Genomic DNA, 25,197 nt, shown 5'->3' with positions numbered 1-25,197 from the left:
GATCAAAACTTTTTTTGATCCATATCTCTACACACACCTTTAACACTTGGACTGTGTTCTTTCTGGCTTTTATTCTCTGTATGTCCCTGATTTTTACAGTTATATCCAGCTTTTCATGTGACTTTGTGCTAAATGTAGCCATGCTAGCACTGTGGTACCTATATGGTAATATTGGTCTTGTGGATCCCCTGCTTGTTCCTCAATCGACTAACTAAGATGGTGACATTACTCATTCTAAACATATTTAACTGTCACTGTGAGTCTGTTAGCATGCTACAGCCTCTCAACGCTGCTAGCGCGGCTGCAGATTCTTAGTCTGGTAACTTTTGTGTTCTCATACTGATTGTTGCACGTTGCATATATTTTTGATTTTTGTACAGAAATGTTTAGCGCTTTAGCGCTGTTGTATGCTAGTGTGCTAACATGCGAGACATCAGGATGTTAGCATTGATGTTAGCATTTAGCTCAAAGCACCACTGTGCCAAAGAACAGCCTTCACTTTTTTCACGTGTGAAGCCCAAATTTTTACAAAGGCCAAATTACTGACACTTATTTCTTTTCTTAATTATGGCTGGCTTAAAACATATCTAATTTTCAACCTTTTCCTCTTCAAATGTTACGCGCTTCCCTTGTACCAAAAGCCACTCAGACCTCATATACTCATCAACGTGAGTGCCATTATAACTGTTGTTGTCCCAACAATGGTCACATAGTTGAATACGCACTTCTCTAAAAGAGTTTCAACAATCAAAGCTCATGCTTGAGGTACAATTTGCTCTCTAATGTATCGGATTGCATTATATTGTAGTAAGCTTTTATATCTACCTGTGTGTTTCAAATACCAAGCGAGTCCAGACTTGTCTGTGCTGATTAATGATAAACTCTGATGGACCTTTTATCTCTTGATTGCACACACACACACACACACACACACACACACACACAGAAAAGAGCTCTAACTCAAACAATTGCCCTGACTACAGCTTTATGCTGCACTCCATCGTGTTTTAATCTCTGATATTTCACAATGACAATCAAACGATATGTGTTTTTGTTATTGTTCTTTCTTTAATTGACACCATTTATTGCATCAAGGCATGATTGCATTTTTTAAACAGCTTAGAAAAGTACAAATGAAAATAGCATGGTAGGATTAAAGAGCTCGTATCAAACTTGATCAATATGATACAATAAGAAAATCTGGCCTTTAAGTGTTGAGTTTGTGTGTCTGCTCATCATCAGTCCCCTCAAAGCAACCCAGTTAATATATTCTCTAACACATTTTGAAATTCTGATTTGTGAAAACAAACCATACAAATAAAAAAGGACATACAGCAAAGTAATCAACCAGGACAAATCCATCACCCAGTGACAGAAAACAGAACTGTCTTTTTTTCTTATTATTATTAATCAACACAGAAAACACCAATGAACTGCATATTCCTTGTCAACAAATTTGGCGAAATATAATCAAGAAATGCCCAGTTTTGTATATAATTGGAAAGAAAAAACATTATATTGAAGCAAAAAAACAAACAAAAACAAACTTGCCCACTTATTGCAGTGTTGAGTTCATGTTCAAAAACAAACTGATATGGACAATTACAGCATATGCATCACGTTCATTATGGTCAGTAAACTTTTAGAAAACGTCATTTTAATGTGATAAAAAATACTAAACATCCTGGAAATAATCGTCTTGCTTTCCTAAAACCGCTGCCTATCAAAGTGCATAATGTACGATTTTCATGACGGTCGAGAAGGCGGTCAGTTTTCCCGTCTGCTCCTCTCATAACTGTAGACAAATGGCAAATATTCCTGCCTAGCTTCATTCTATATACTTTAGTGAATATATATTAAATTGACTGTATAACAAAGTCATAAATGACTGATTTCTAATCTTAACTATGAATTTAAAGTCTCCATCCTGCTCCGATAACTTGACGAATGGCTGATTTTGCTGCATGTTAGTGAAAAAACAAAAAAAGAAAGTTTAATGCTAATGTAGCAAAATAGAATCCTGCATGTCGTCTCAGTCCTGTAGTGACAGTGCTCATTTGTGGAGAGCGCTTTGACGGAGGGCGGTTGGGTTATCTTCACTTTGCTTCTGTCATCATTTAATCAAAATCCCCTAGAGTGATAAATAGCTGCGGTTCAGCACTCATTTGAACGCATCCTCTTATCACCAGCTGCCTGACATTTGAGCTGTTATAGTTCCAGAAAATCCAATTTGAAGGATAAATGTGTCCCGTTTTCTGCACGTAGTCTTGTCATTGTTCTTCCCTCTGAAGAAAACATTCGCTGCCTTTCATCCTGCAGAGTGCGATAATCCTCCGCAGTCCACATGAGACTTTAATTTGCTTTATAAAAGTCTATCTGTTGTATTGTCATTATCTTTGTGCCTTGCCACATCAGTGCTGTGTCATGTGTACGCACTGCTGTCAATCACCTGACAACCCTTAGGAAGACATGAGAGTCTATGCCAGGAAATAATTCCTCATCAATGTCTTTCCTAAAGGGAGTCTCTGTCAACTGGGTTCACAGTTCAAGATAGGTTTGATACTGTCACGTCTGTATTGTAAGAAAAGATAAATGGTAAGTGTTACAAACAATGAATGACGGATGTGCTGCAGAATGACTGGGGGGAATGCAGAAGTATCCTTATGGTGGTAATATTGGACCAGTAATCAGACATGTTCAGGTCATTGGGGGAAGATGATTAGGAGTCAATGAGGTTTGAGGGTCAAAGGTCACAGATAAGCCTCCACTCGTTCCCATGGCTGCATCTCTGTGAAGAAGCCCTCGCACAGGCCGAAGCCCTGATCCAGCGTGAGAGGAATCGCCTGCTCCTCCTCTTTGATCTCCTCCCAGGGCTGCAGCACCGCCTCCTCGGGCTGCTCCGGGAACAGAGCGGAGGGCTCGTCGAACTGCTGCAGGTGGTGGTGACTTTGGAGCAGCTGATCCTGGTCCAGCTGCTGCTGCGGCACATGGAGCTCTGCCATGTTGGCCGTGCAATCCATGGAAGCGACGCTCAACTCCATGTAACCGTAGGATTGGAGGTGGTTCAGGTGCTGGCTCTGACCCGTGACGTCCCCGCCGCCGCACCACCTCCCTAGCCCCGCCCCCGAATGCTGCCTCCCCTGCATGGAAACCTCCATCTCGCATCCCAGGGAGCTCAGCGCCGTGTTGATGTCCAAATCCTCGAAGGTGCTACAGTTCCCGCTGAGAACGTCGTCGAACACTGACGCCAGGTCAAAGTCCCCCCGCAGGATGTCTGCTTTGTGGGCCTCTGTACCTAAAAGAGGCGACTCGGTCGCCCTCATCGCCTTGCTATTGTTCTTGGAGGGCGCCTGCTTCCGTTTCCCGCCAACCCCTTGGTATGGGCAGCCATTTTGTGTGCTGTGGTAACCCTGAACCAGTTTGTGGGTGATGCTGCTGCTGTTGTTGTAGTTGTTGCCAGAAATCCTCCTGCGTTTGAAGATTCCATTGACGAACATATCTGCATACTGTGGATCAATCTGCCAGAAGCCTCCCTTCCCTGGCTCGTCTTTCTGTCTGGGGACCTTCTTGAAACACTTGTTGAGGGACAGGTTGTGACGAATCGAATTCTGTGACAAATACAAAATAAAAGAAAGTATATTTAACATGATCTCATTGGCTTTGAACACATTTGAGTTTGTGATGCAAAAACAGAATGTGTCAGTTTGTCTTTTTCAGGGAGATGAGAAGAGGGTGTATTGTTGTTGTTTGTACAGGAAAGCAAATGTACCTAATGAGGCTTTCTAGTAACAGGCAGCTCTGTGAATTTCAAACATGATCAGCTGTGCTTAGCTGCCATCTCTCTCAGGAGCCCTCATTAACACACTCACACACACACACACACACACACACACACACACACACACACACACACACACATTTAGAGTGCTTTCTCCACCCCATCATTCCCCCTTAGACAAAAACCCCGTATGAGTACTCTCATGGAAGATGGAAATTTCTGAGACTCTTACATGAAGAAACACTTGTCATTTAAATCATCAAAGGCTGAAATTATACAATGTGTAATGGTGTGTAATTGAAAAAATGATTTAAATGATGCAACATCTGGTGTTTCTCCACATTGATAAAAGAAAGGCCTTGTCTGATGTCCTGTAGCATAACGATGTGGTGTCTGATGGTGACACTGGCATCAATTGCTCAACCTTCTCCCCCTGCCTCGCCATTTACCTGACTCATCAATAATAGAAGGGGAGTTAGCCGGTCTCGGTTACCTGCCAGCTGGGCTCCGCATGTTTGTAGTAGCAGAAATTCTCCGTTATCCAGTTATAGATGGTAGACAGAGTCACTTTGGGCTGTTTGCTGGCCTGCATGGCCATGCAGATGAGAGAAGCGTATGAATAGGGCGGTTTGACTTTAGGGTTGGTTTTGTAATCGACCTCCACGGGCGGGCTGGCCTGGATGGGGATCTGTGGGTAGTTGTTCCCTGGGTGCGCGCAATCGGTGAACCGCGGAGCCGCGGTGCAGTCGCTGCCGGAGGTAACGGGGCTCCCGAGGTACAGAGGCATCCCGGTGGCGGCGGTGTCCCCGGCCGGCGGGCTGGACGGAGAGTCGGAGCCGCCCCTGGGAAATCCGAGCCGCTTCAGATACAGGTTCTGCTGGGAGAAAGGACAGCCGGGTCCAGATCCGTTGGGTCGCTCCGGGTCCGTGTTGAGGATGGAGAAATTCTGGAGCCAGTGGAGGCTGGTGAGGCTGTCGTCCAGGGGAGTAGAGTCGGACCCGGTGACCTGATCCTCCGGGTACACCGCCAGCCATTTCTCCTTCAACTTGTTGGCAATGTCGGGGCTTGTCAGAACCGGCATCCTGGCTTTGTGCGCGCGGTGAGCGATGAAGATGGCCAAAGGATCTTCAAATCGGCATTTAAAGTTTTGTTTTATCTTGAAGTCAGTGAAGTGAAAAAAAGAAAATAAAAACTGTTTTTAAAAAATCACTAAAAATCACAACGGATTAATTTATCTGGTCAAAATATACCTCAACAAACAACCTATTAAATTGCCAAATGATGCGTAATGTCCCTACCTACGGTGCAGTCTTTTTGGGGGGAAGACTTTCTGTGTGCACCTGTTGCAGTCCGTCCCTGCCTCTCCTCTCCAAGGACTCAGTGGCGCATCCAGTTTTTACGCAACAAGTGCAGCGGGGGGAGGGCGAGTAGCATCCAGCAGCAGCTCATGTGGAGGGAAGGGAAGAAAAGCGCCACTCAGAACAGATCCATGCCGAGTCAGGCGAACCGGACTGGTTACTCATCCAAACGCTCGGCTGTGTTTAAGTGTCTGTTGGGAGGTCAAGACGTGAGAATGTGTGGAGGAGGTTGTAAAATAAGTCGCTCATGAAGCCCGAGAGACTGCCCACCATCCCTTTAATCGCTCGAGGGGATTTCTGATTGGCTGGCTATCCTTGCTTCTCCAGGTTTCTCTCTCTCTCTTCCTCTCTCACCCACCAACCAACCACACCAACCAACCACACACACACACGCACGCACGCACACACAAGGGGGGGGGACTCAAATTAATGTCGAATGAGTGCTGGTTCGCTGAAGTAAGAACAGTCAGTTTCGCTGCCTTTTTAATCTTTGTCTTTGTCCCGGGCTGAAATGTGACCTCTGAGGCGCGCGTCACGCCCCCCCCCCCCCTTCGGAGCTGAAAAAGACGCGCCACAGGTCCCGCTTGGAGCGCTCTTCTTTTTTTTTTACCTGCAAGGAAAACAGCCCACTTTAACTGATACGTGTGCATATACAATGCCTTTACACTGTGGCTAATTATTGCTTCTTTGCAAACGTGAATAGGGAAATTGTTGATTGAACACCAGTTGTGCGCAATTTAATGGCAATCTTCCTGTTAATTTGTCCTGCAGCTATCAATCCAGATGTTTCAGTCATGATGATATGGTATGTATAACTTTAAGAAAGTTAAGTGGCTTATGATACAATGTTTTGGTCGCAGTATGCAACGTGAGAAAACGTGTCAGATCAGTGATGTTTTGCAAAATGTAAAACAGCAGAGCAGTTATTCCAACTTAAAGCACAACAATTATGCAAAAATCGAAGAAGAAAGAGGGGTGTCTCACGTGAAGCAGAGTTTGTGTCTAAGGTGTAATACATCAGGCATGTCATACAGGCTATCACACAGAATACTCACTATATCCATTATTCCTCATGAATTAAACTAGTGAGCCGAGCCTTTCATCGAGAACAACTGCGTCCCCAATGTGTTGTAGTGAGCCCCATTGATCCTCTGATGTCTTTTTCCACACAGTGATCTTCTGTACATATTTAATCGAGCCTGTCAAATATTTCTGCGACCCTATCAGTGGGCCTTGTCAGCAACATAATTCCATTTGAGGTTATTTAAGAGTAAAGGGGTTTGTCATACACAATAAAAATGCATCCATTGTTGATGTACACCAACTGCTCGTGTCACGTTCTACACAGGTTCAGGTAAAACAGATTGTAGGCCATCATTAATGCTGTGTGTGTGTGTGTGTGTGTAAGTGAATGGAGGAGGCAATATGAATCATGAGGACGCACTGCCACCCAGTGGATTATTACTGTGTTGCAACTTCACCAGCGTTCCAAACCACCAATGAAAGCAGTGATTTACTGGCATAACCAATGTAATGGAGGCCTTGAGGTTGAGAAAGAATTCTTACATCTCATAGAAAGCACTGACTCTTTCAAATAAGGGTGCACATAAACAGGTCAGACATAAATTCACATAAGACACACTGTGGGCAATTGTAGTTTCACCGCACATGTCAAATCAAACCGTTCCATCATGTTCCTCATGTGTTCCACACGTGTTCCTCTTCGTATTGGCTGAGAAAAGGAGGCAATTAACCATTTTGGATGAACAAATGTTCCTTGTTATAGCTTTGTGCTGTACCCTCCTCCAATTACATCCATGGGCCTCGGTGCCAAAACACAGTTACCAAACACAGTTAAGTCATTTTCATCAGGCATCTGATTGAAAAGATGTGGATTTAAAGACCTTATATTCACGTGATCGTGGGGCATTCAACAGTCCCTGCTGTGTACACACGTGGGAATCACAACGCTGCCATAGCCAACATGTAAGTCAAAGATTGCATACTGAAACAATCGTGGCCACTTAACAATTGATAGACGAAGAAAGACTTTACAGAAGTAATTGTACAAGAGCCGTGGCCCACGTACATTAATGATGCCTCTTCCTCCTAATGTCTGAGGTTATCTTACAGCAGTGCCAGCCATCTCTCGTCCTCCATCAAACAGATTTCCTCAACACATCTGCCGAGTTTAAAGCTTTGGAGTGCGGAGGCCGACGAGGGCTGGCATTCAGTGTAGGGCACTGAGGATGGATGAGTGGCAAAAATCAACGCTGAAGCATTTGAAGGACCTGGATACTTCGTGCCAGCTGTTGCAACCCTTCAAGAAGGTTTGATTTTTAAAATGTCTCCAGGTTTGTTCAGGTTCTTGACAAAGGGGCTTGCTGGTGAGACGGGCAAATGTTTGAACAGCTGTTCTTATTGTTGCCAGGCTTCCTGCTGTCCTTCAGCTGCAACTAAGCACACATACAGTATGGCTACAGTTCCTCTAATGGGTTGGCAGAGGTCCGCTAAAGAGGATTCTTACACCAGTTGGCTATGTATTTCTTGTTAACAGCACTGTTAACCTGTGGAGGGGTTTTAATTAAGAAAAGACAACAACAAATATTTGACAAAGTCCTTTTATTTAATTCCTTTGGCCACAATACATTTTATGAGAATTGTGGAGGACCAACTGATGAACACAAGATACTTAAAAATACTAGAGATTGGGAAAATAGCTCTGTGGTTTATGATAATAAATAATAACAAATGAACACCAGTGTAATGAGTGTCTAGGTTTTAAGGCTCTCCCAATGTGTTTTAAGATACGTTATGGCAAGTGCACATAAATGACACCAAGGGGCTGTTGGTAACATAAAACGGTTGATTGTTAACTAGAGTCAGCCCGTCAAAGGGCACACAACAATATAACTGGGAAACCTACAAGTCTGTAAATCCATGTATCACAGTGGATGTCAATGACCCCAACTTCTCCCAGCGTTACGGTAAATGCTGTTTTTCCAGGTGCCTCCTTTCACCAGCAGATGTCACTATTTCAAATATTTTCCTCCATAACAAACCATAGCTGCTACAAGCATGTCATTGTAAAAAAAATGTTTACAGTTTTGAGTTACCCACAATCCTGAGCGGTGTGTGTAGAGGACTAAAGCGGCGAGGATGCTAAACCTCACTCTGACGCTACAACAAAGGAGAATGGGGATGCAAAAAATGTTGTAACGCCGCTGCATGCCGGACTGATGTGTGCAGATAAGATGCGGCCCAGATGGGGCACGCGCGCACACACACGGAAGCGGTATGAGAAGGGCGCAGAGCAGACACGAATGTCGGCTGTCCCCTAATTTATCTCCGTGCGATGTAATTGGCGATGGTGGATTTGTTTACCATATTTGGCAAGATAGTGACACAGCGCGCCTGGGAATTGGACGAGAGCGGCCGTCATTCACAAAAGTCAGCCTTCTCGGAGCTTTACAAACAAAGCGGGTGCTCACGGGAGTTGTAGTCCAAAACAAACCCTCTCTGAGATTACTCGAGGAGGGGATTTCCCTCCCCTGCGGTGATTTCAACGCCACGTATGTTCCACAATTTTAAATGTGCTCGCCGCGATCAACTCTTTTCGTTTACCGTATCTTTTAAGTACAAAACAAACCCGCATCAGGCTGTTAAAACACACGCCGACACGAGACCCCCTCCGTTTACAGCATACAAATCCAACCGGCGGTGCTCTCATCTGATTGGCCGCGCCGTGCTGTCAATCACGCAACGCTCCTTCCACTACCGCTCCTACAGTAAATATTTGTGTTTGCTCGACCGGCTGTAGTGGTGGAGGACTGAGGCAGAGAGACGGAATACAACTCGAGTGAAGAAAGAGAGGAAAACGGTCGAAAGTCTGTTTGTAAAGCCAGCCGCCGCGAGTAGGACACAGGCTTCGTCGAAAAATGGATGAACTCAAACATCAAGTCATGATTAACCAGTTCGTCCTGACGGCGGGTTGTGCGGCTGACCAAGCGAAGCAGCTTTTGCAAGCGGCACATTGGCAGTTTGAGGTAAAAAAAAAAAGAAAGACAAATATAAGTTAATATGCATTTAACGTCAAAGTCTGCGGGCTAATGTTAGCCACACGGCTCATGTTTATGTCTGACCGACCATTAGTTTATACTGGAGCTTCTCTGTCTGCCTCGCGACACTTTGTAGGCTGTTGAAATTCAACACAAAACAAAGCGTCAATGTGTCCCCTTTTTCTTTGGGTGGCCAGAAGTCGGCCCACTTTCTAACCAGAAGTTTTGCCGTATCTAAAGTAAGATGTGTGTAGCTTTATCCGGACTAAACCAGAGGGGGGGGGGGGGGGGGGGGCACAGTACATCGAGCACATCCAATTAGACTTTACTCTAGATTAAATACTATAATCCGACACATGACAGCACTGTGCAGGCGAGGCCGGCGAGTGCTCTTACGCAATAAAGATGACCGTCGTGTTGTATCGACCAGCCCACAGACAGAGTGGAATTGTTTAGTCTGCGGTGAACCCAACATAGATTTAGCTCGTACTGGTAGTACGTCTTCGCCGCGAGCTCCCTGTATTATTTAAAAACGTATATCAACACAGAAATAAGCGACGTTTGGACGAATTAATTGTGATTTTAAATGCATTTAGCTGAAACATAAAATCACCATAATGTCATTAATTGTCTTGTGTGTTTCATTGCAGACTGCCCTCAGTGTCTTTTTTCAAGAAACAAATATTCCATATGGCCATCATCATCAAATGGTGAGTGTGTGGAGGAGCGGGGGCGATAATAACATACGTTTGTAATGCTCTCTGTTCTGTTTTATGCAACTGTTAAAGAATCGAACTTCAAGCTAGTACGTCTTTAAGAGCTACCGTGTTGTTTTTTGGGTGGGATGGGGGAGGATAAACAGCCCTTATAGGCCAAGGGGGATGATGTTGTGCTAACAATAACAAAGCACATGTCGGCCATGTTGTGAGCTTCCAGAAATAAACACACACAGGCATGCAGCAGCAGCAGCCACTTGAGTATGTATGCAAGAAAATAAAGAAAGAGGGAGGGAGATAGATGTGGATATATTAAATCCCTAATTTGTCATTGTATCAACTGAGGTGCATAAAGGAAGGAAGCAAGGAAGGATGGGCCCCTCTGTTTCTGGGTAAAACAGAAAAAGTCTCCTTCCAGGAAGAGGACAGCTGCATCTCACAAATAGATCTTTGTGAAATTGCATTTTCCCTCGGGTTATTCGGCTGTTCTTCCCCTGATTTGGACACCGCCGGTATTCTTTTAGGGTCAGACAAAACAGAGCAGAGTAAACTGGATCGGGTCCGCACGAGACTCTGCACGTACACACTCGCAGGGGTTGAACGTTACGAAACACGAGCAGTATTTGGGCTTTTAGCAGCAGCACACGTTGGCAGCACACAGGCCTTTGTTTGCAGCTGCATGCATGGCAGCATCCAGCAACAGCTGCCCTCTGGAAGAGCCGGACAGAGATGTGTGGGGATATATTTTTTTGGACGAAGGATTCGCTAATTACTGCGTTGTGTGAGAGTTTGTGTAGATTGTTGCCTTTTAGAGTTGTGCAATATCAGCAGAGGAAACGAACTCTTTCTGAGCTGGATCATTGTCACAGTGGCTTCATTATAAGAAAGAAAGCCGGCCCTTCTTCTTCATCATCTGATCAGTAAATAACAGCATCTCGGTCCTCTATTTAGCTCACGAGATGTCTCGCTTTAATTCAGAGAGTAAACAATCTGCCAGGAGCCGTTCTGTTCGGTGTGCCAAATGGGGCTGAGCTTGATTGCCGCAGACGCTGGATCATGAAAGTCAGAACGCAGAGCACCTACGTGTGTTTTTATCTGTTATTGTCATAGACGTGTTCTTGCGTAATCGGGCGTTTCATGTTCCCTTTTCTTTTGCACACACCAGCATGCGTGTCTTCATACTTACCATGCATGCATTTGTGTTTTGCACACACACACACACACACAGAGTGGGTGTTTAGGTGCATGTGTGTGAGTCACAACAGTCCTACAGCAGGGCAGCGTGTCCAACCTTCCTGCAGCTTATCGGGCCACAGTGTCCGTTGGTATCTAATCCACTTTGCTCTGGCTCTCGTTCTTTATCCGTCGCTTCAATTTTAGAGTAAACACGGACACCGTTCAGTTACATTTCTGTTGTGCGTGCGGCAACGTGCGGTTGCAACACAAAACTGAACTCATCCTTGAGATTGCTGTTTTGGCGAGAAGCCTCGCCCCACCCCCGCTAGCCCCCGACAGATACCCCCGTAGACGTGCAGTTCTTGGCAGCACCGCAGGTTAGGACGTCATGCAGGTCACTTAGTTTATTGATACAATGAGCTGGTTTATGCTATTGTTTTTGAGGCCCCGGCGATGCATGAAGCACCAAATCACTTTCCCGTCTAACTGTGGCATCATGGGAGATAAACTTGGATACAAAAGCACCGTTGTTTAAGAAACAGTTGTCCCTAAACAATGTCTGGTGGGGATCTGTCAGTAGGGTAGTGGTGAACTTTGTCAGGTCTGTTTTGTTTACATGTGCTTTGCGAATGCATCATTTGTGCATCGTATGCCAGAGGTTTATACCCTGTATATATATCGAGCCGACTCATCGGTGAAGTCTTGTGTAAGACTGTGGAGGGCGGAGGATTTAGATAAAGCTCTTGTCAGTATTACCGTATTTCCTTTCAGTTGCGATCCCAGAGCCAGGGGAGTGCCTGTGCTCTGGCACACGATGTCAAAGAGCTACGCTCTCTGCACAGACACGCAGTCAACGCTCTTGTTTGTTGTTGTCAACATCTGTGTACATAAAGTATGTCAGTGAGAGCCCTACAGTCACATGATGTATCGTTTAACAGATTGTACATTTACGTCTGCTGTACGTTCCGGGATGGACACCTAAGCTCAATACAACTTGCTTTGTGGTTGTTGTGCAACCCCTCCCCGTCTACTCCCAGTTTTCTCCTCCCCACACACACACACACACACACACACTGCTTTTACTAACACAGCAACCGCAACACATTCCTACAGGACGCAACTCTCTCACCGGCCCAAAATGGACCCTTTCACAGCAGAGGGTGCCGGTATGACTGAAAAAACCAGGGCAGCCTCTCTCTTTCTGTAGTTTACACACTCTCACTCCTCTTGCCTTCCTTCCTAACTCTATTTCTGTTTAGTTTCCTGCTAGAGGATTCTATAATCATGCCCTGTCCTCATCATCTTGTTTTAGCATGAATCTCAAAGCAGTCAAACCCAGAGAACAGCATATCGGCGTTGTTCACTCACACGTGGAACACTTTGCGTGGCTTCTGGCTGTTTGATACTAATCCTCTTTTAGCACATATTATGCATATATTCTTGTGCGCCTGACTTTTTTTTGTTTTCACACATATTCTAGGAATAGCAATATACGACGTCAGAGGATTAACATAGCAGCAAACAACTAATTGTTACGGAAAAATCTAATTTTGTGGAGGAATATCTATCTGATTCTGAGCAGATATCAAACCAATGAATTGATAATCAAAATAGTTGGCGATTCATTTAATATCCGACAACTAATCAATTAATCATTGCAGCTGTAATAGACAAACCATTGGTCTTTTGTCAGCAAAACTATCTAAAATGTTTGCTTGTGTGCGAGAGAAAGATTTCCTCAGATAGAGATGCACATGAGCAACTTAAGGAAATATTGTTTTCAGTCATCATGGTTTTGTCATCAGTGTTACAGCTGTCTGTGAGTTGTTCACTGTGTGTCTACGAATGTCGAAGAAAAAAAAACACACAATCCATAACACCAATATCAGTGTTTCCGTGATTAATATCTCTCCCACCTCGGCCACGTACAGCCGCGATAAAGTGAATGAATCCTCATGTGATCACGCGGGAGGAAGTCGCCTCGCTGGACCATTTCCACTGCTGTCAGGAAGCATGTGACCCCGTCATGTGACTAAGAAGGGGAACGACCGCACTAAACCATAAAGCCTGCTCCGCATGCTTGTCATTTCCGCTCGAGTTATGTCTGTTAATAATATATATATATATATATATATATATATAGTGAGGTCCTCTTGTGGCAGCCCTGCAGTAAAGTCAGGACTGTGGTGTTAAAGTATCTCAGGGTAATGAAAACAATCTCCTCTAGAAATACCACACATTCTCCTCTCACTCGAACAGAATGTCTACCTCATGGTCTCACTCTCACATGCTTTCATATTGATGTAAAAAAAAGAAAACAAACGTATAGTTTTTGTCTTTGCTCCCATTTTTTCCCCTTTCTTAGCACTTTCATTCAAAGTCCTATTACACTACTAGCTTCTGTGGATCTGGCCTTCTCCTTCTTACTACTTAAATGAACACATTAGCTAAATATAAGCAGTCAGTAATCTTTAACTGCATCCATTTGAATAACTCTTTACAGTTTCCTTCTACTGCCGAGCACAACCCAGCCTGGCCTACATACTGCAACCCACAGAATCATGAAAAACACCACCGCTCCAGGGTTTGAATGATCACCTTTTTTTATTGTCTTGCAATTGCTATTCGTCACCGGCGATTGGCTGGCTATCCTCGCTATCCTTCACGCTCGAGGTGAATGAAACAAGGATTTTATGAAGGGCAACGTTCAGTAACTGACTGGGCACTGACGGAGCAGAATAGTATTGGGCTTTAAACACTGTTTCCTGGCAATATAGAAGAAAGGAGGAGGGTGTGTCTGTGTGTGTGTGTGTTTGAGGGGATGTTTCTGGTAACTACAAACATTGGGTTTTGGTGTCCGGGTGTGGCTTTAAGAAAAAGTTTTTTTCAAAATCCTCACTTTAAGATCTCCCAGATATTTAGAGTGTGTGGTGTGCCCATGCAGAAGAGCAGAGGTATAATTACCTTCATAAATCATGCTGTGACAACACGGACGACTGTCTGCTCCCGTTCCTTCCTCTGTCATGGCCTCCGTTCATTTATCACCACACTGCAAGAGATGGAGGAAAGGCTAGCAAAAGTATATGAAGGATGCTTCAATTGGGTCTGAAATAGCGGCGAGGAATCAATAAAAAAACAAGTGAGGAAGGGCGTTTGGCGATAGTACTTAAGGTGAAATAGGCTTTTGGAGATTTAGGAAGACGGTACAAAAACAAAGTGCTGCTTTGTGCCTCAGCCACAAAATAAACCAGGTGCTCTCTGTCCTGCTGCCATTGCTTACAGAAGTTCATTAAGTGCAGAATGAGATGAAATCCAGTTAGTTTTTCTTCCGTTGTTTCTATATTTAAGTCTGATTTCACGAGAATGTATGGGTCTGTGCACTGAAATCTCCTGGGTGTGTCTCAAATCTAATCATGTCCTCTATCTGTTCATGCTAATGAATGTGCATGCATCTGTGCCTGGATATGTGTGTGTGTGTGTGTGTGTGTGTGGTTTTCTGTAATAGGCTCAGGCAACATCTGTTTTTTCATACCTTAATAGCTTCCTGACATTTTGCCGGGTTATATACGGCATATGACGCCCGGGATAAGGCCGTGTCTCTGGTCTTCCCTTAAGAGCCGGCCCACCTTAAGAGCCTGAGCCAAAGCTGTGGCTAACCTCAGGCCTAATCCCCTTCACTTTAATCCGAGCCTATTGAACGAAAGGCTGAGACACGTCCTGAGCTATGGTGTGTTTCATCTTCTCAATAATTGCCGATTTTCTAATTCTCACCCGTGAGGTAGGCTGCTATGACGCCCTCCCTGCGGGACGCCTCGGTGATAAGAATCAATCCTCCTGTCCTGTGATCGTGCGCCGGTGTACAGCAGGTGGCAAGCAAGCCCCCCCGGGAGTTACAGCATTTTACTTTCACAGACAAACGGCATCAATTGCACACACTCGCAACGCTCACAACTATAACGCTACTGATAACTTCTTACTTGCTAATGTCACGCCGCACACAGTGACGGCACCGACACCTCGGTGTGCTGAACAGAGATGATGGGCGGGTGGTGGTGGTGGTGGCAGACCATGTGGCTGTAAACTGCTTTTGTAGTTTGAAGAAGACTAAAACCCAAAACACTCAGACGCCATCTTTCTGAGCTCAGCTGCCGGTTACACCAACACATGCACCAGACTCTGGCGGCATCAACACGGCATCATACAAAGCGACCGGCCGCATTTCTGACGGTATCGTACGCCGTACCGCCGGGATCGGTAAATATTCTGGTACCGTAATACCGTCTGTGCCGGTATGTGGTACAGCCATGCCAAGCAGTTAGCCACATCTGAGGAGGCTTGGCCTGCGCTCTGCATGTTACAGCGTGTTGCTCTGCACGGCTTCCCAGAACTCTAACCACACACACACACACACACACACACAGGGACTCTGGGAATGGGAATCCAAGTGGGATGAATGCAAGGACCAGATGTGTTTATGAGTATTGGAGTTAGATTGAGTTTCATACTGATTCTTGCAGTAACTGAGTGCACACACACACACACGGGAACCTTGTCTGTTGCATTATGGGAGTGTTGTCACATTGTGTCTCCCTAGCCTGTTTTCTCATGATTAGCTGTAGCACTGCAGCTAGGCTCAGGTGATCTTACTACCGACTCCTTCCATAAGAGACGTATCTCTTGGCAGGCTGAACCTGAGTGTTTACATCGTGGTCGTGTTTCGGTCTCCCTCACGATGACCTTTGGCCTGATTGCTTCTGTTGCCAGACTGTTACCAGTCGTCGGGCAAAAGCTCCTCTTTCCAGATATGAGTGGGCCACTGAACGCCTATTGTTAGCCTGTCAGCCATTGTTGTGAGCAGTGCAATTGGTCAAACAGAGCACATGCTCCACTCAGCCCCAGCTCTCCAATCTTCTGTCGAGTGCTGCTTTCTTTTTCTTTCCGTATCTTTTTTTTAGTTTTTCATTCTCTTTCCTACATCATGCAGCGTGATAATACACGTGGAAAACAGAGCCCAGCCTGGCTAATGATCAACTGAGTCCCTCGTGAGCACAGATCCAACCGCGTCCCTGTGCGTTCATAATAAATAACTCATATAGACGTACACCGCCTCGGGGGCTCAGCTGCTGGAAGCCGGGTGAGTTTGAAAAGAGTGAAGGATCGCAGGCGGGGAAGGGAGGGGACGTTCACCTGAAAGGTTAAGCAGCACCTTTCGACCTCCTTTTATTTAGTTTAGGAAAGAAACATCCAGTTCTGACATCCAGCCGCTCCCATAAAACCCTGACTGTCACCTCCTGTTTATGAGCTGTGTGCTGGGACAATAACATCAGATAACACAGACAGTTTGCCTGTCTGGGTGTAGATATGATGTTATTGTGTTGTTTTGGTGACACTAACCTCCATTATGTACTGACACCATGCACCGCTTGGAGAGGATTTTTGGCAATGATGAATTTCTGTTATTTAGTGACTTTCTCCTTCTTAAAATCACTAAATTCAGCCCGGGGTATCTCTGAAATACTGGTCATTTTGAAGTGGGTCAGTTATAATTTACATCGAATAATTCATTATTGTTATAGGTGGCGTGATAGTAGTCGAACATGGTTGCTTTGTGATCCAACTGCAGGGCTGCAGCGCCAAAAACAACTCCCTATTTAAACATTTAACAGGCAGGCACAATCATCCAGTTAATTTAGCAATGGTTTATTCAGCCTTTCCCTCTGGCTCCTGGTTTTTGCCGATAATCTGGCGTGCCCTTCCATTTAGCCCTCATTTTCCTCGTCCGGCCTTCGCATTACATCAGTGACTGTACTGCAACACCAGCATTAGAGTGTAGTCTCATCTAAAGTAAGTTTATTGTGCAACTCTTAAATGGAAAAGTGTATTTGTTCGTGCCTTATTGATGCCAGATAACCAGTTAGTCCGGCCTTGAATGCCACGTGGACTCACAAGTCTGTTGTTTGTTGGACCGAGTTGATAAACCGTCGTCTGTTGAGGTTACATATTTGGGAAGCATGTTGTCCAAACAACTCATTCCGGTTCCAGAAACCTTAGCTAAACACGGCGGACTCGTCTGTGCTCTTTGCCAGTAATTGGATTCATTGAGGAGGCATTTCATATCATCAGTTGGCCAAGTTGAAACCCTCCAATCTTCCTGTTAGTCTTGGCTTGGCCAACAGTCATCCTCCTTTGACCGTACATGTTGCTTCATACTGTACGCGTTGCACACTTGGACAGAGACCGGCGTTGTCTGTGTTGCCAGGTTTGAATGGCATTGCGCTCACTTGCCCAAACGAGCCAAAACAAAAGGGAGTGAATATTTCAGAAAGCTTATTAAACATGCATGACGTGAACGCACCCAAGACTAGCCCGGACCTGATGTCGGTGAAACCTCAGCACCCTCCCACGGAACCAGAACTTAACACCGGTTAAAAGAGGTGCAGTCACCGGCTGTGTCTGCCGTCCATATCTTGCTGCTCTTTTTCTTTTTTCTCGACCATAATTGATTTAGATATGACGTCTTGTTCTCTTTCTGTATTGTACAGCTTCACACCCCGGAGCTGCCCATTAATTAATAGTCTCAGTTTCAGTGGAGCAGTTGGATTAAGTGCCTCTTTGACTTGGTTCGGTGTTACACGGTCGGCTCCAATAGCAATGCCGGAAGACGAGCAGCGAGATTGAGTAGAACGCTCCCAGAGTTGAGGGTACATGTCCCGCCATTGTGTAGATGAGTGAGTGAAGCTGTGACTCCAGGTCATCCTATAAAGTCGTCTCTAATAACAGGGAAAATCATTTTTTAAAGAAGACTATATTAAACCGCAAGCGAAATACGGAATTCCTCAAACCATAAATTGCCTTTTGAGTTCACCAGACGACCAGATAGAGATTTGCGAGTGCGCGCCTGGCCATCAATCCAGACACCTCGTCTTGTTTTTTGCAGTTGTCCACCATGTGCCATTTTTGCAAGTCGACAGAGTGAAGAAACATGTTCTGACGGTCACACTGACCAGTCACCGCCAGCATGTTACTTTGAATAACTCCAGATATCCAAATTTCATAATTTTCTGATCCTAAAAGGTTTGAGAAGTGGCTATAAACAAGCCCACACGTTGCAACACGCATATCTTTATTTATTTCTGGAGTAAGATAAGAGTCATCTTGCATGGTGTCAGATTTATGGTGAAGAGGGTAAACCGTATATCCTGCTGACTGTCAGTTTGTCCAGATACTGTGTACTTCATACTGAACAGCCAGTTAGCTGCTTCACCACGATGCTCGTGTCTCACATAACTCTCTGCACAGTTTGTTGCAAAAAGGTGTGAGTGTGTGTGTGTGTGTGTGAGAAGCCACATACTGGAGGGAGAGGTAGACGGAGTGGGAGGTGAGAGAGAGAAGGGCGAGAAAACAGACATGTTGTAGGTTCATAGTAATGCTCACAGGAGAGGGAATGGTGAGAGGAAGAGATTTGGTTCCCATCATGAGTATTGTTGTTAAGCTGTGATGGATAGAACTAACAATCGTGTGCAGCGATGTCAGATCAAACTTACCCAAGTTGTCAAGAACAAATTAGGCAAATAGACAAACTAGGTATTGACACTAGCTTGTTCAGAATTACTTGAATGTTACACTTTTGGTCTCTAAGGAAGTCGGGTTATTTGCCCCAATGACGTTAATGGAAACGAGCAGATCAGATTTTCATTTATTGCAAAATGTGGACTTCCTGTGACAGCCGGGCAGAAACATCCTGAGAGGTTAAAGTGAGATCAACGTTTGTAACGAGGTGTCGGACCACCGAGGTAAACATCGCATGGAGGAGGTCGGTCGGGGTCACGGGACGTAACTGGACCCTCAAAGCGTCTCCTTTCACTCCGCCACATACGCACACTTGATATTTCTGAGGAATGTGGTCGGTTAGACTGGAAATAACAGCAGCACATCTGTGTTTGTGGACAAACACACACACATACGTGTGTTCACAAACGGAGGAGTGGTTAAGGTGTGTGGACTCTGTGTCCCGGTGTGTGTATCGGTGACAATCGTGTGACACAGCTGCAAACCTTCTGTAGACACACGTAACATCAGTGTGTGTGTGTGTGTGGGGGGATTGATTTTTTTTCGAATTAAATATTAACTCTTGTTGCAGCCAAGCCCTCAGGAAGAGCACCGGGCTTTGAAGCAGATTACACACAGTGGCCAAACCGAGGAATTACAATTTCCGGGTCCGTCACATGATGCCATGGGGCCCGAAGAGACTATTCCACAGACACGCATTGGGAACGATACACATGTAAATCAGTATGTTTTTAGGTAACCTAACTTCACAATAAGAACACTTGAAAATCCCTTCTTTAAATCATTAGGTCCTGAAAGTTGAAAGTAATTCACTGATAGCTGAATCCACAGTTATTTCCCTCCTCTATGGATGAGGAGAATCACCAGAAGCTCTGGGTCATTTCATCTTAGTCTTATACCAGGAAGTCCATTTTTGTTTTGCACCATTGAGCAACCTTCATATTAAAGGGGCCTTGCCTCCAACACGGTTTCCAGTTCTCTTTATAAGTCCACAGTTGCAGCCCACGTGCGCATCAGTTGTCCAACAGCCAATTGGATTTGAGCCGCGGTCTTCAAGCACTGGTCTCTATCTGCCACGAGGCCGCTTAATACGGAAAACGCACCGTAACCTGCTTCCTCAGTGTGCTGCACCGGGTTTTAATCTGTGCAGGAAACTGTGTGGAGTTTCTACAATGCAATACACCGGTCACGTGCTTTGGTTTGTAAGAAACGGCAGAATACATATTCCACATATGTGGATCATCATTAGATGCATGCTGAAAGGTCTGAGGTCCGTTGACTCAGAAACTCAAACAGCCGCTGTGTCTTTGGGCCGTCGTCAGCCTCCTTCTCACATCTTTCCTGTTGAGTATGAAGCAAAAGCCCAAAACATGTGAGACGTATCGTCTCTGAGCAGACTGCAGGTGTATATTTATACCTGCTCATCGGTGTAGTTCATAGATGAGTAAGTCAGACGTCAACATGAAAGGTCACGTGTCAGCGTTTTCCATTCCTGGACAGTAAGCACGGAGGCAGGTGGCCTCCTGTATCGTTTTCTACCCGAGTGCCAGTCACGCGGACCCTTAACTGGTCTCCAGGGTTAGGAAACCCAAACAGCAGCTTCCTCCGCTGCTCGCCAAGAAGCGAAAGAGTCACAGAGGTCACTTCAGCCATCTCGGGTGTCTGTCTTACAGCAGGAAACAGCCTCCGAGACATGAGCCAGCGCTTCCTGTCGGCATGCACGGTGGACACACTCACCTTTCATAACAGCGTGCCACTCTAAGAACCCCTTACTCGGCCTGACGCAGACCAGATTGGCTCCGCACTGTACTGTATATTCAGAGGAGTAATCGCATGGCGCAGTACTTTTAGGGGGCATAGCGGCCCGATTACAACCCCCAAGGAAGGAACGGTGTTGCTGTCGCACTGTTGTTTTTCTCCAGGCTGTCGTGCGCTAAGGCTGTGTGTCACAATCTGAGCATCCAGGGTCGATTTTGCCACATTTCCACTGCGTGCATCCACAGTGGAAAACAAAACAGAGATCAGAACCTGGTACCAAGACGTGACTCGAGTTGAACCACGCAGTGGAAATGAGGCATTTGGACCCCAGAGGTCAGCCTTCACAGTTCTGGTTGTCAGTAAGAAAAATGTTGTTTTTTCCGCATGTTAACATTTGTTTGTCCAGTGCTCATGTGACTGCAGCTGCTGCTCCTCATAGTTGATTCATGGAACCTATGACTCCCAATTCCAGAAAATGCTGCCCTGAAACAAACCATCTTGTATTCAACCTGAATCTGTACAAACATGTTATCTGGACATTGTTACAGTCTAGAAGAAAAATGAAGGTTTGTGCATGCAAACTGCACAAGAGATGGTTGATTAATTAGATGTAATATGAATGCAAGCTCAGATTCTGTCATGCCAGTTGTACTTGAATAAGTACATTTTGTATTTTGCATAATTCTGGGAGTTGCTGCGCTGTTTTCTTCCATTGTTGTGGCCTGGGGATTTAGGGCAACTTTGTCGCGTAGGAGCCTGCCCTGTTAACCTCTCAGCCCAGGCAATTTATATTTAGATGGCAAGCCTCCTGGTTAAAGCATGGCTCCACCTCTGCTTCCCTATGGAATACAGGAGGTTGTTGTTTTCCTGCTGACAAATGGACTGGGACATATACGACGAAGGCTGGATGTTTCCAAGTTGCCAAACATGTTATTCACATGGTCTATTAACTGCAACCTGGTACGTTCAGTGTTGTGTGTGTGTGTGTGTGCACGCTCAGGACACCACTAAAGGAACTCCTGGCAGCAGAGCAATAACAATGCTGGCACAAAAAGGGGGGGGGTTCGAGCAAAGGAGGTGTATAAAGGCCAAGGAGACTTGGTGTGTGTGTGTGTGTGTGTCCAGAAAGCAAAATTCGCTGTTGTTCTCAGTCTGACCCAAGTTTATCTGGCCTGTTAAATCAGATTGGATGCCATTTAACAGTTGGAACAGGAAGTGGACGTAAACAAAGGACCCTCTGGGGGAGGCAGAGTACCTGGGATTCCCCTAAATTCCCCTTCAGTTATACGAAACAGTTTGCTTCCTTTTTAAAGTGATACCCTTATTTTTATTTTTTTTAAACATTGCTTAAAACTCCCTTTTATGGTGAACCCCATGATGTACATTGCTGAATCAATAATAGTTTGTGGCATATGCGCATTTTTCATGAAGATAACTTGCGATTGTCAACCGAACACAATTTTACAGTGAACCCGTTAGAAGACAAAAAGATACCAATTTCTCAACTGATAATTGTGTCAATGAAACATAATGTGGTGCAGCTACAAGACAAGTTGCATTTGTCTGTTATACTTCAAGCCCACTATAGCCCACCGCTGAAAGCAGCAGCTTCACTACTTATTTTCAAGTTATTATTATAAGTGCCCAAGAAAACTCGCCAGTATTTACATTTGAGAAGCTGGAACCAATGAATGAAAAGTGTGTGGAATGTATTTTCAGAGCATGCAAGACTTATTCTCTTTCCCTTTGTCGTTCTCAGATGTGCACCCCAGCCAACACACCAGCGACGCCCCCCAACTTCCCCGAAGCGTTGACCATGTTCTCCAGGCTGAAGGCGTCCGAGAGCTTTAACAGCGGCAGCGGCGGCAGTCCCATGGCCGCCTCCATGGCCACCTCACCCCCGCCCCCCCAGGTTGGCTGCTGGGGGGTCTCACCAAATGTACCTAATGTGCCGCAACCTCCGCAGGGACTCTGGACTCGGGGGCAGCCCCTCAGGCAGCCCTGCCCCGCTTGGCCCATGGGCGTGAACCCGCACGCAGGCACCGAGCAAAAGGCTAGCGTAGCGATGGAGGCCGAGAGATGAAGGGCAGCACGAGACTGAAAAGCCCCCCCCTTTCCACCCCAGGGAGGGAGGGGGGGGAGGGGGGGAGGAGGGGAAATGTAAGCCGGGCGGGTTCGAGATTATGATTGGTAGAAATGGGTTTTGGTCTTTTTCCCCTAAAGACGGATGGATATGGAAAGAGATGGAAACTACGTAAACCAAGAAAACTCAACGTGGACAAATTAAGAAGAGAAAACCAATGCAAATGTTGATACAAATATATATTAAGACAAAAGATACGCACACACATAGTAATAAGAGAGCGACTGAAATATTTGTTAGCTTTCCCTAAGTAAATGCATAGATAAGAAAATGTTATTGAACTAAAAAAAAAAAAAAAAAAAACTTTAAAAAAAGAATATTAATTGTCGCGCCCAAGGATTCTATGTGATGTTCAAGGACATTCAAGGCAGCAAACCTAAGTTTCTGTTTAGGTTTTTTTTTTTTTCCATCTTTTCAGCCGGTGTTTTTTCGCCACTGGTGTTCTGTGTTTCTGCAACTTTCTGTTCTGCATGAAGAGAGAGGAACTTGCAACGTAGTGTTTGAGATTGACTCAAAAATCAACACACCTGAGTGTGAGTGTGTACGCATGTGAGCGGGTAATTAGTTTGTAATCAAAAATGCACACACACACACACACACACACACATATATATATATATTAGGTTTAGAGGAAACGCCTCTATACCGTCATTCCCATCGTCAAAGGTGGGACTTTTCTTACCTCACCTGGTGGTCACCTGACTTCTTTCAGCCAATCAGGGATTCTTATAAAAACCAACTGTTGCTGCCACAGGACATTTTTTTAAAGGTTTTTTTCTTAAAGGCAGCAGCCACTCTGGTTTATGCTCACTGATCTTAGCAGCTTTTCCTGACACAGTTTTAAACCTGGACTCAGACAACAACTGTCCACTGTATCCTTTTTTTTTTTTTTTTATATTTGGGTTACAAGAAAAATAAGAAATCATGGTTTATATAATATTGTTTATAATGCTAATTCTGTTTTGTTGACTGGTTGAGGGGAGGTGGCTTTGAAAATGGGTGGGACTTCAGGTTGATTTTTTTGGGTTTTTTTTGGAAAGAGTGAATCAAACGCAGCTAAAACGGCTCCAGATTTAAAAGAAAAAAACACAACTACTCCATCTTTGTAAACAGAATTGCCACTTTGCATGATGTGTTCATAACATGTAACTTCTTTTGTAGAAAACATACATGAGGTCGAGACATGTTTATTGGGGGGTGGGGCGTGGGGGGGTGAGCCTCATTCTCAATGCTAATATAGATGCAAACGGTCAAATCAGCAGTGTCTCACTGTAAACGCAAAAATGGACAAAGTGTCTTGTTGGATATGAGAAACAACAATGTGTGTGTGGGGGGGGGGGCAGCTGGGGGAAGCCCACCGTAGACTACTGTCAGATATACCGTCTGATATCGTACTGCAGAGGGTTCTTTTTCATCAATTAAGAATGGCCCTGATGTTTGGCAATATTTGTAATACTAGGTCTGCCCCTCTTAGTTTTTCCTGTTTGGATCATTTGTTTTCATTTGATACAAGAAGAGAGTGTAAGAAGAGATGTTTTGAATAGCTGAGGTCCTTTTTTTTTCCAAAAGAAATGGGGAAATTATGGATATAATTAACAATGAACAAGCAACTTCCTTTTTATTATGTAGACTAAACTAATGTTTGAGTTCATCCTTTCCCATGCTTCATACTTTATTTGGTTAAATCAGAGCGTTTCTGGGTGGGCCTGTTCCTAAATGGTTTCTCATGTATGTTTCCCCACTTTGTATGGCTGTATGAGACCATTCCCACAATATTTGTGGACTACCTGATAATTAACTTATCATTTTTGTGAACCTTAATAAATATTGTATGTCAACCTAATCGGCATGGTTTACTGCAGTGTGGGAATATTGGTTCTGCAGTTGATTGAATATGACATCGTTCAAAGGGAGGGGCCTACACAAATTATCATTTGGCCTCCTGATGAAGACCTATAGCGTGTGTGTGTGTGTGTGTGTGTGTGTGTTTTTTTTGAAGAAGTGCCGGAGATGAAGCGAGAGAAAACCTTTTTGAAAGAGGGTTTGGCTCTGCGGCCATCTCAGTCTTCGCCTCCCTGAAATCCCGTTTTCTTCAGATGTAAACACAAACGAACACCAGCTGTCCACATGCACAGAATTACCATACATAAACGCCCACCACACACACACACACACACAGACATGCCGGTGGTGGTGATAAAGGAGGTGTCGCATAGTTCTCTATGTCCTCAGCCCAGCCCCCCGGCCGCTTCCTACTCTACAAGAAATGAAGCAGATCCCCCTTGTGTGCGCCGCTTTGCCAATGATGGAGCTGCTGCAAATGTGTCAGCAGGTTGGGTGAATGCTGCCATCTTGGCATTGGACACTGCTGTGTGTCGGAGTATGTGGGAACAGGAATAGCAGTCCCGGTTTGCCCAACAGCAGCACAACACGGCCCAGTATGATGCGATGTCTCATCCGTCCATCCCCAGGCATTTTATTCAAATTACATGACAAAACCTACCTTTTAAATGAGATGAGAAAATGCTAAATTCATCATTAACTTGTCAATTGTTAGTATACTGTTGTAGGGTAATGCCGCTCTGTTCAGTTTATTTACACGTCACACAAAAGCAGGACATTGTGGTCTGGGTCACTGCAT

General features: G+C 44.9%; 2 protein-coding genes across 2 annotated transcripts; one reads left to right on the top strand and one right to left on the bottom strand.

Moving 5' to 3' along the window:
• Window positions 1-1,153: 1,153 nt before the first annotated feature.
• foxj1b (forkhead box J1b) lies at window positions 1,154-5,094 on the bottom strand. Its single transcript, XM_079293893.1, has 3 exons — window positions 5,077-5,094; window positions 4,272-4,934; window positions 1,154-3,608 (listed from the first exon to the last, which is right to left on the bottom strand). The coding sequence occupies exons 2-3, from the start codon at window positions 4,857-4,859 to the stop codon at window positions 2,751-2,753; spliced, it is 1,446 nt and encodes a 481-aa protein (XP_079150019.1). The 5' UTR covers window positions 4,860-4,934; window positions 5,077-5,094; the 3' UTR covers window positions 1,154-2,750.
• A 3,860-nt stretch (window positions 5,095-8,954) lies between these two features.
• ubald1a (UBA-like domain containing 1a) lies at window positions 8,955-23,733 on the top strand. Its single transcript, XM_079292653.1, has 3 exons — window positions 8,955-9,182; window positions 9,845-9,904; window positions 22,173-23,733. Exons 1-3 carry the CDS (start codon window positions 9,075-9,077, stop codon window positions 22,494-22,496), a joined length of 492 nt encoding a protein of 163 aa, XP_079148779.1. The 5' UTR covers window positions 8,955-9,074; the 3' UTR covers window positions 22,497-23,733.
• Window positions 23,734-25,197: the final 1,464 nt, after the last annotated feature.

This window comes from Melanostigma gelatinosum (genome assembly GCF_949748355.1).
Source record: "Melanostigma gelatinosum genome assembly, chromosome: 21".
NCBI lineage: Eukaryota > Metazoa > Chordata > Actinopteri > Perciformes > Zoarcidae > Melanostigma > Melanostigma gelatinosum.
The sequence above is the reverse complement of the archived record's forward strand: the minus strand, read 5'-3'. Positions and strand labels throughout refer to the sequence as shown.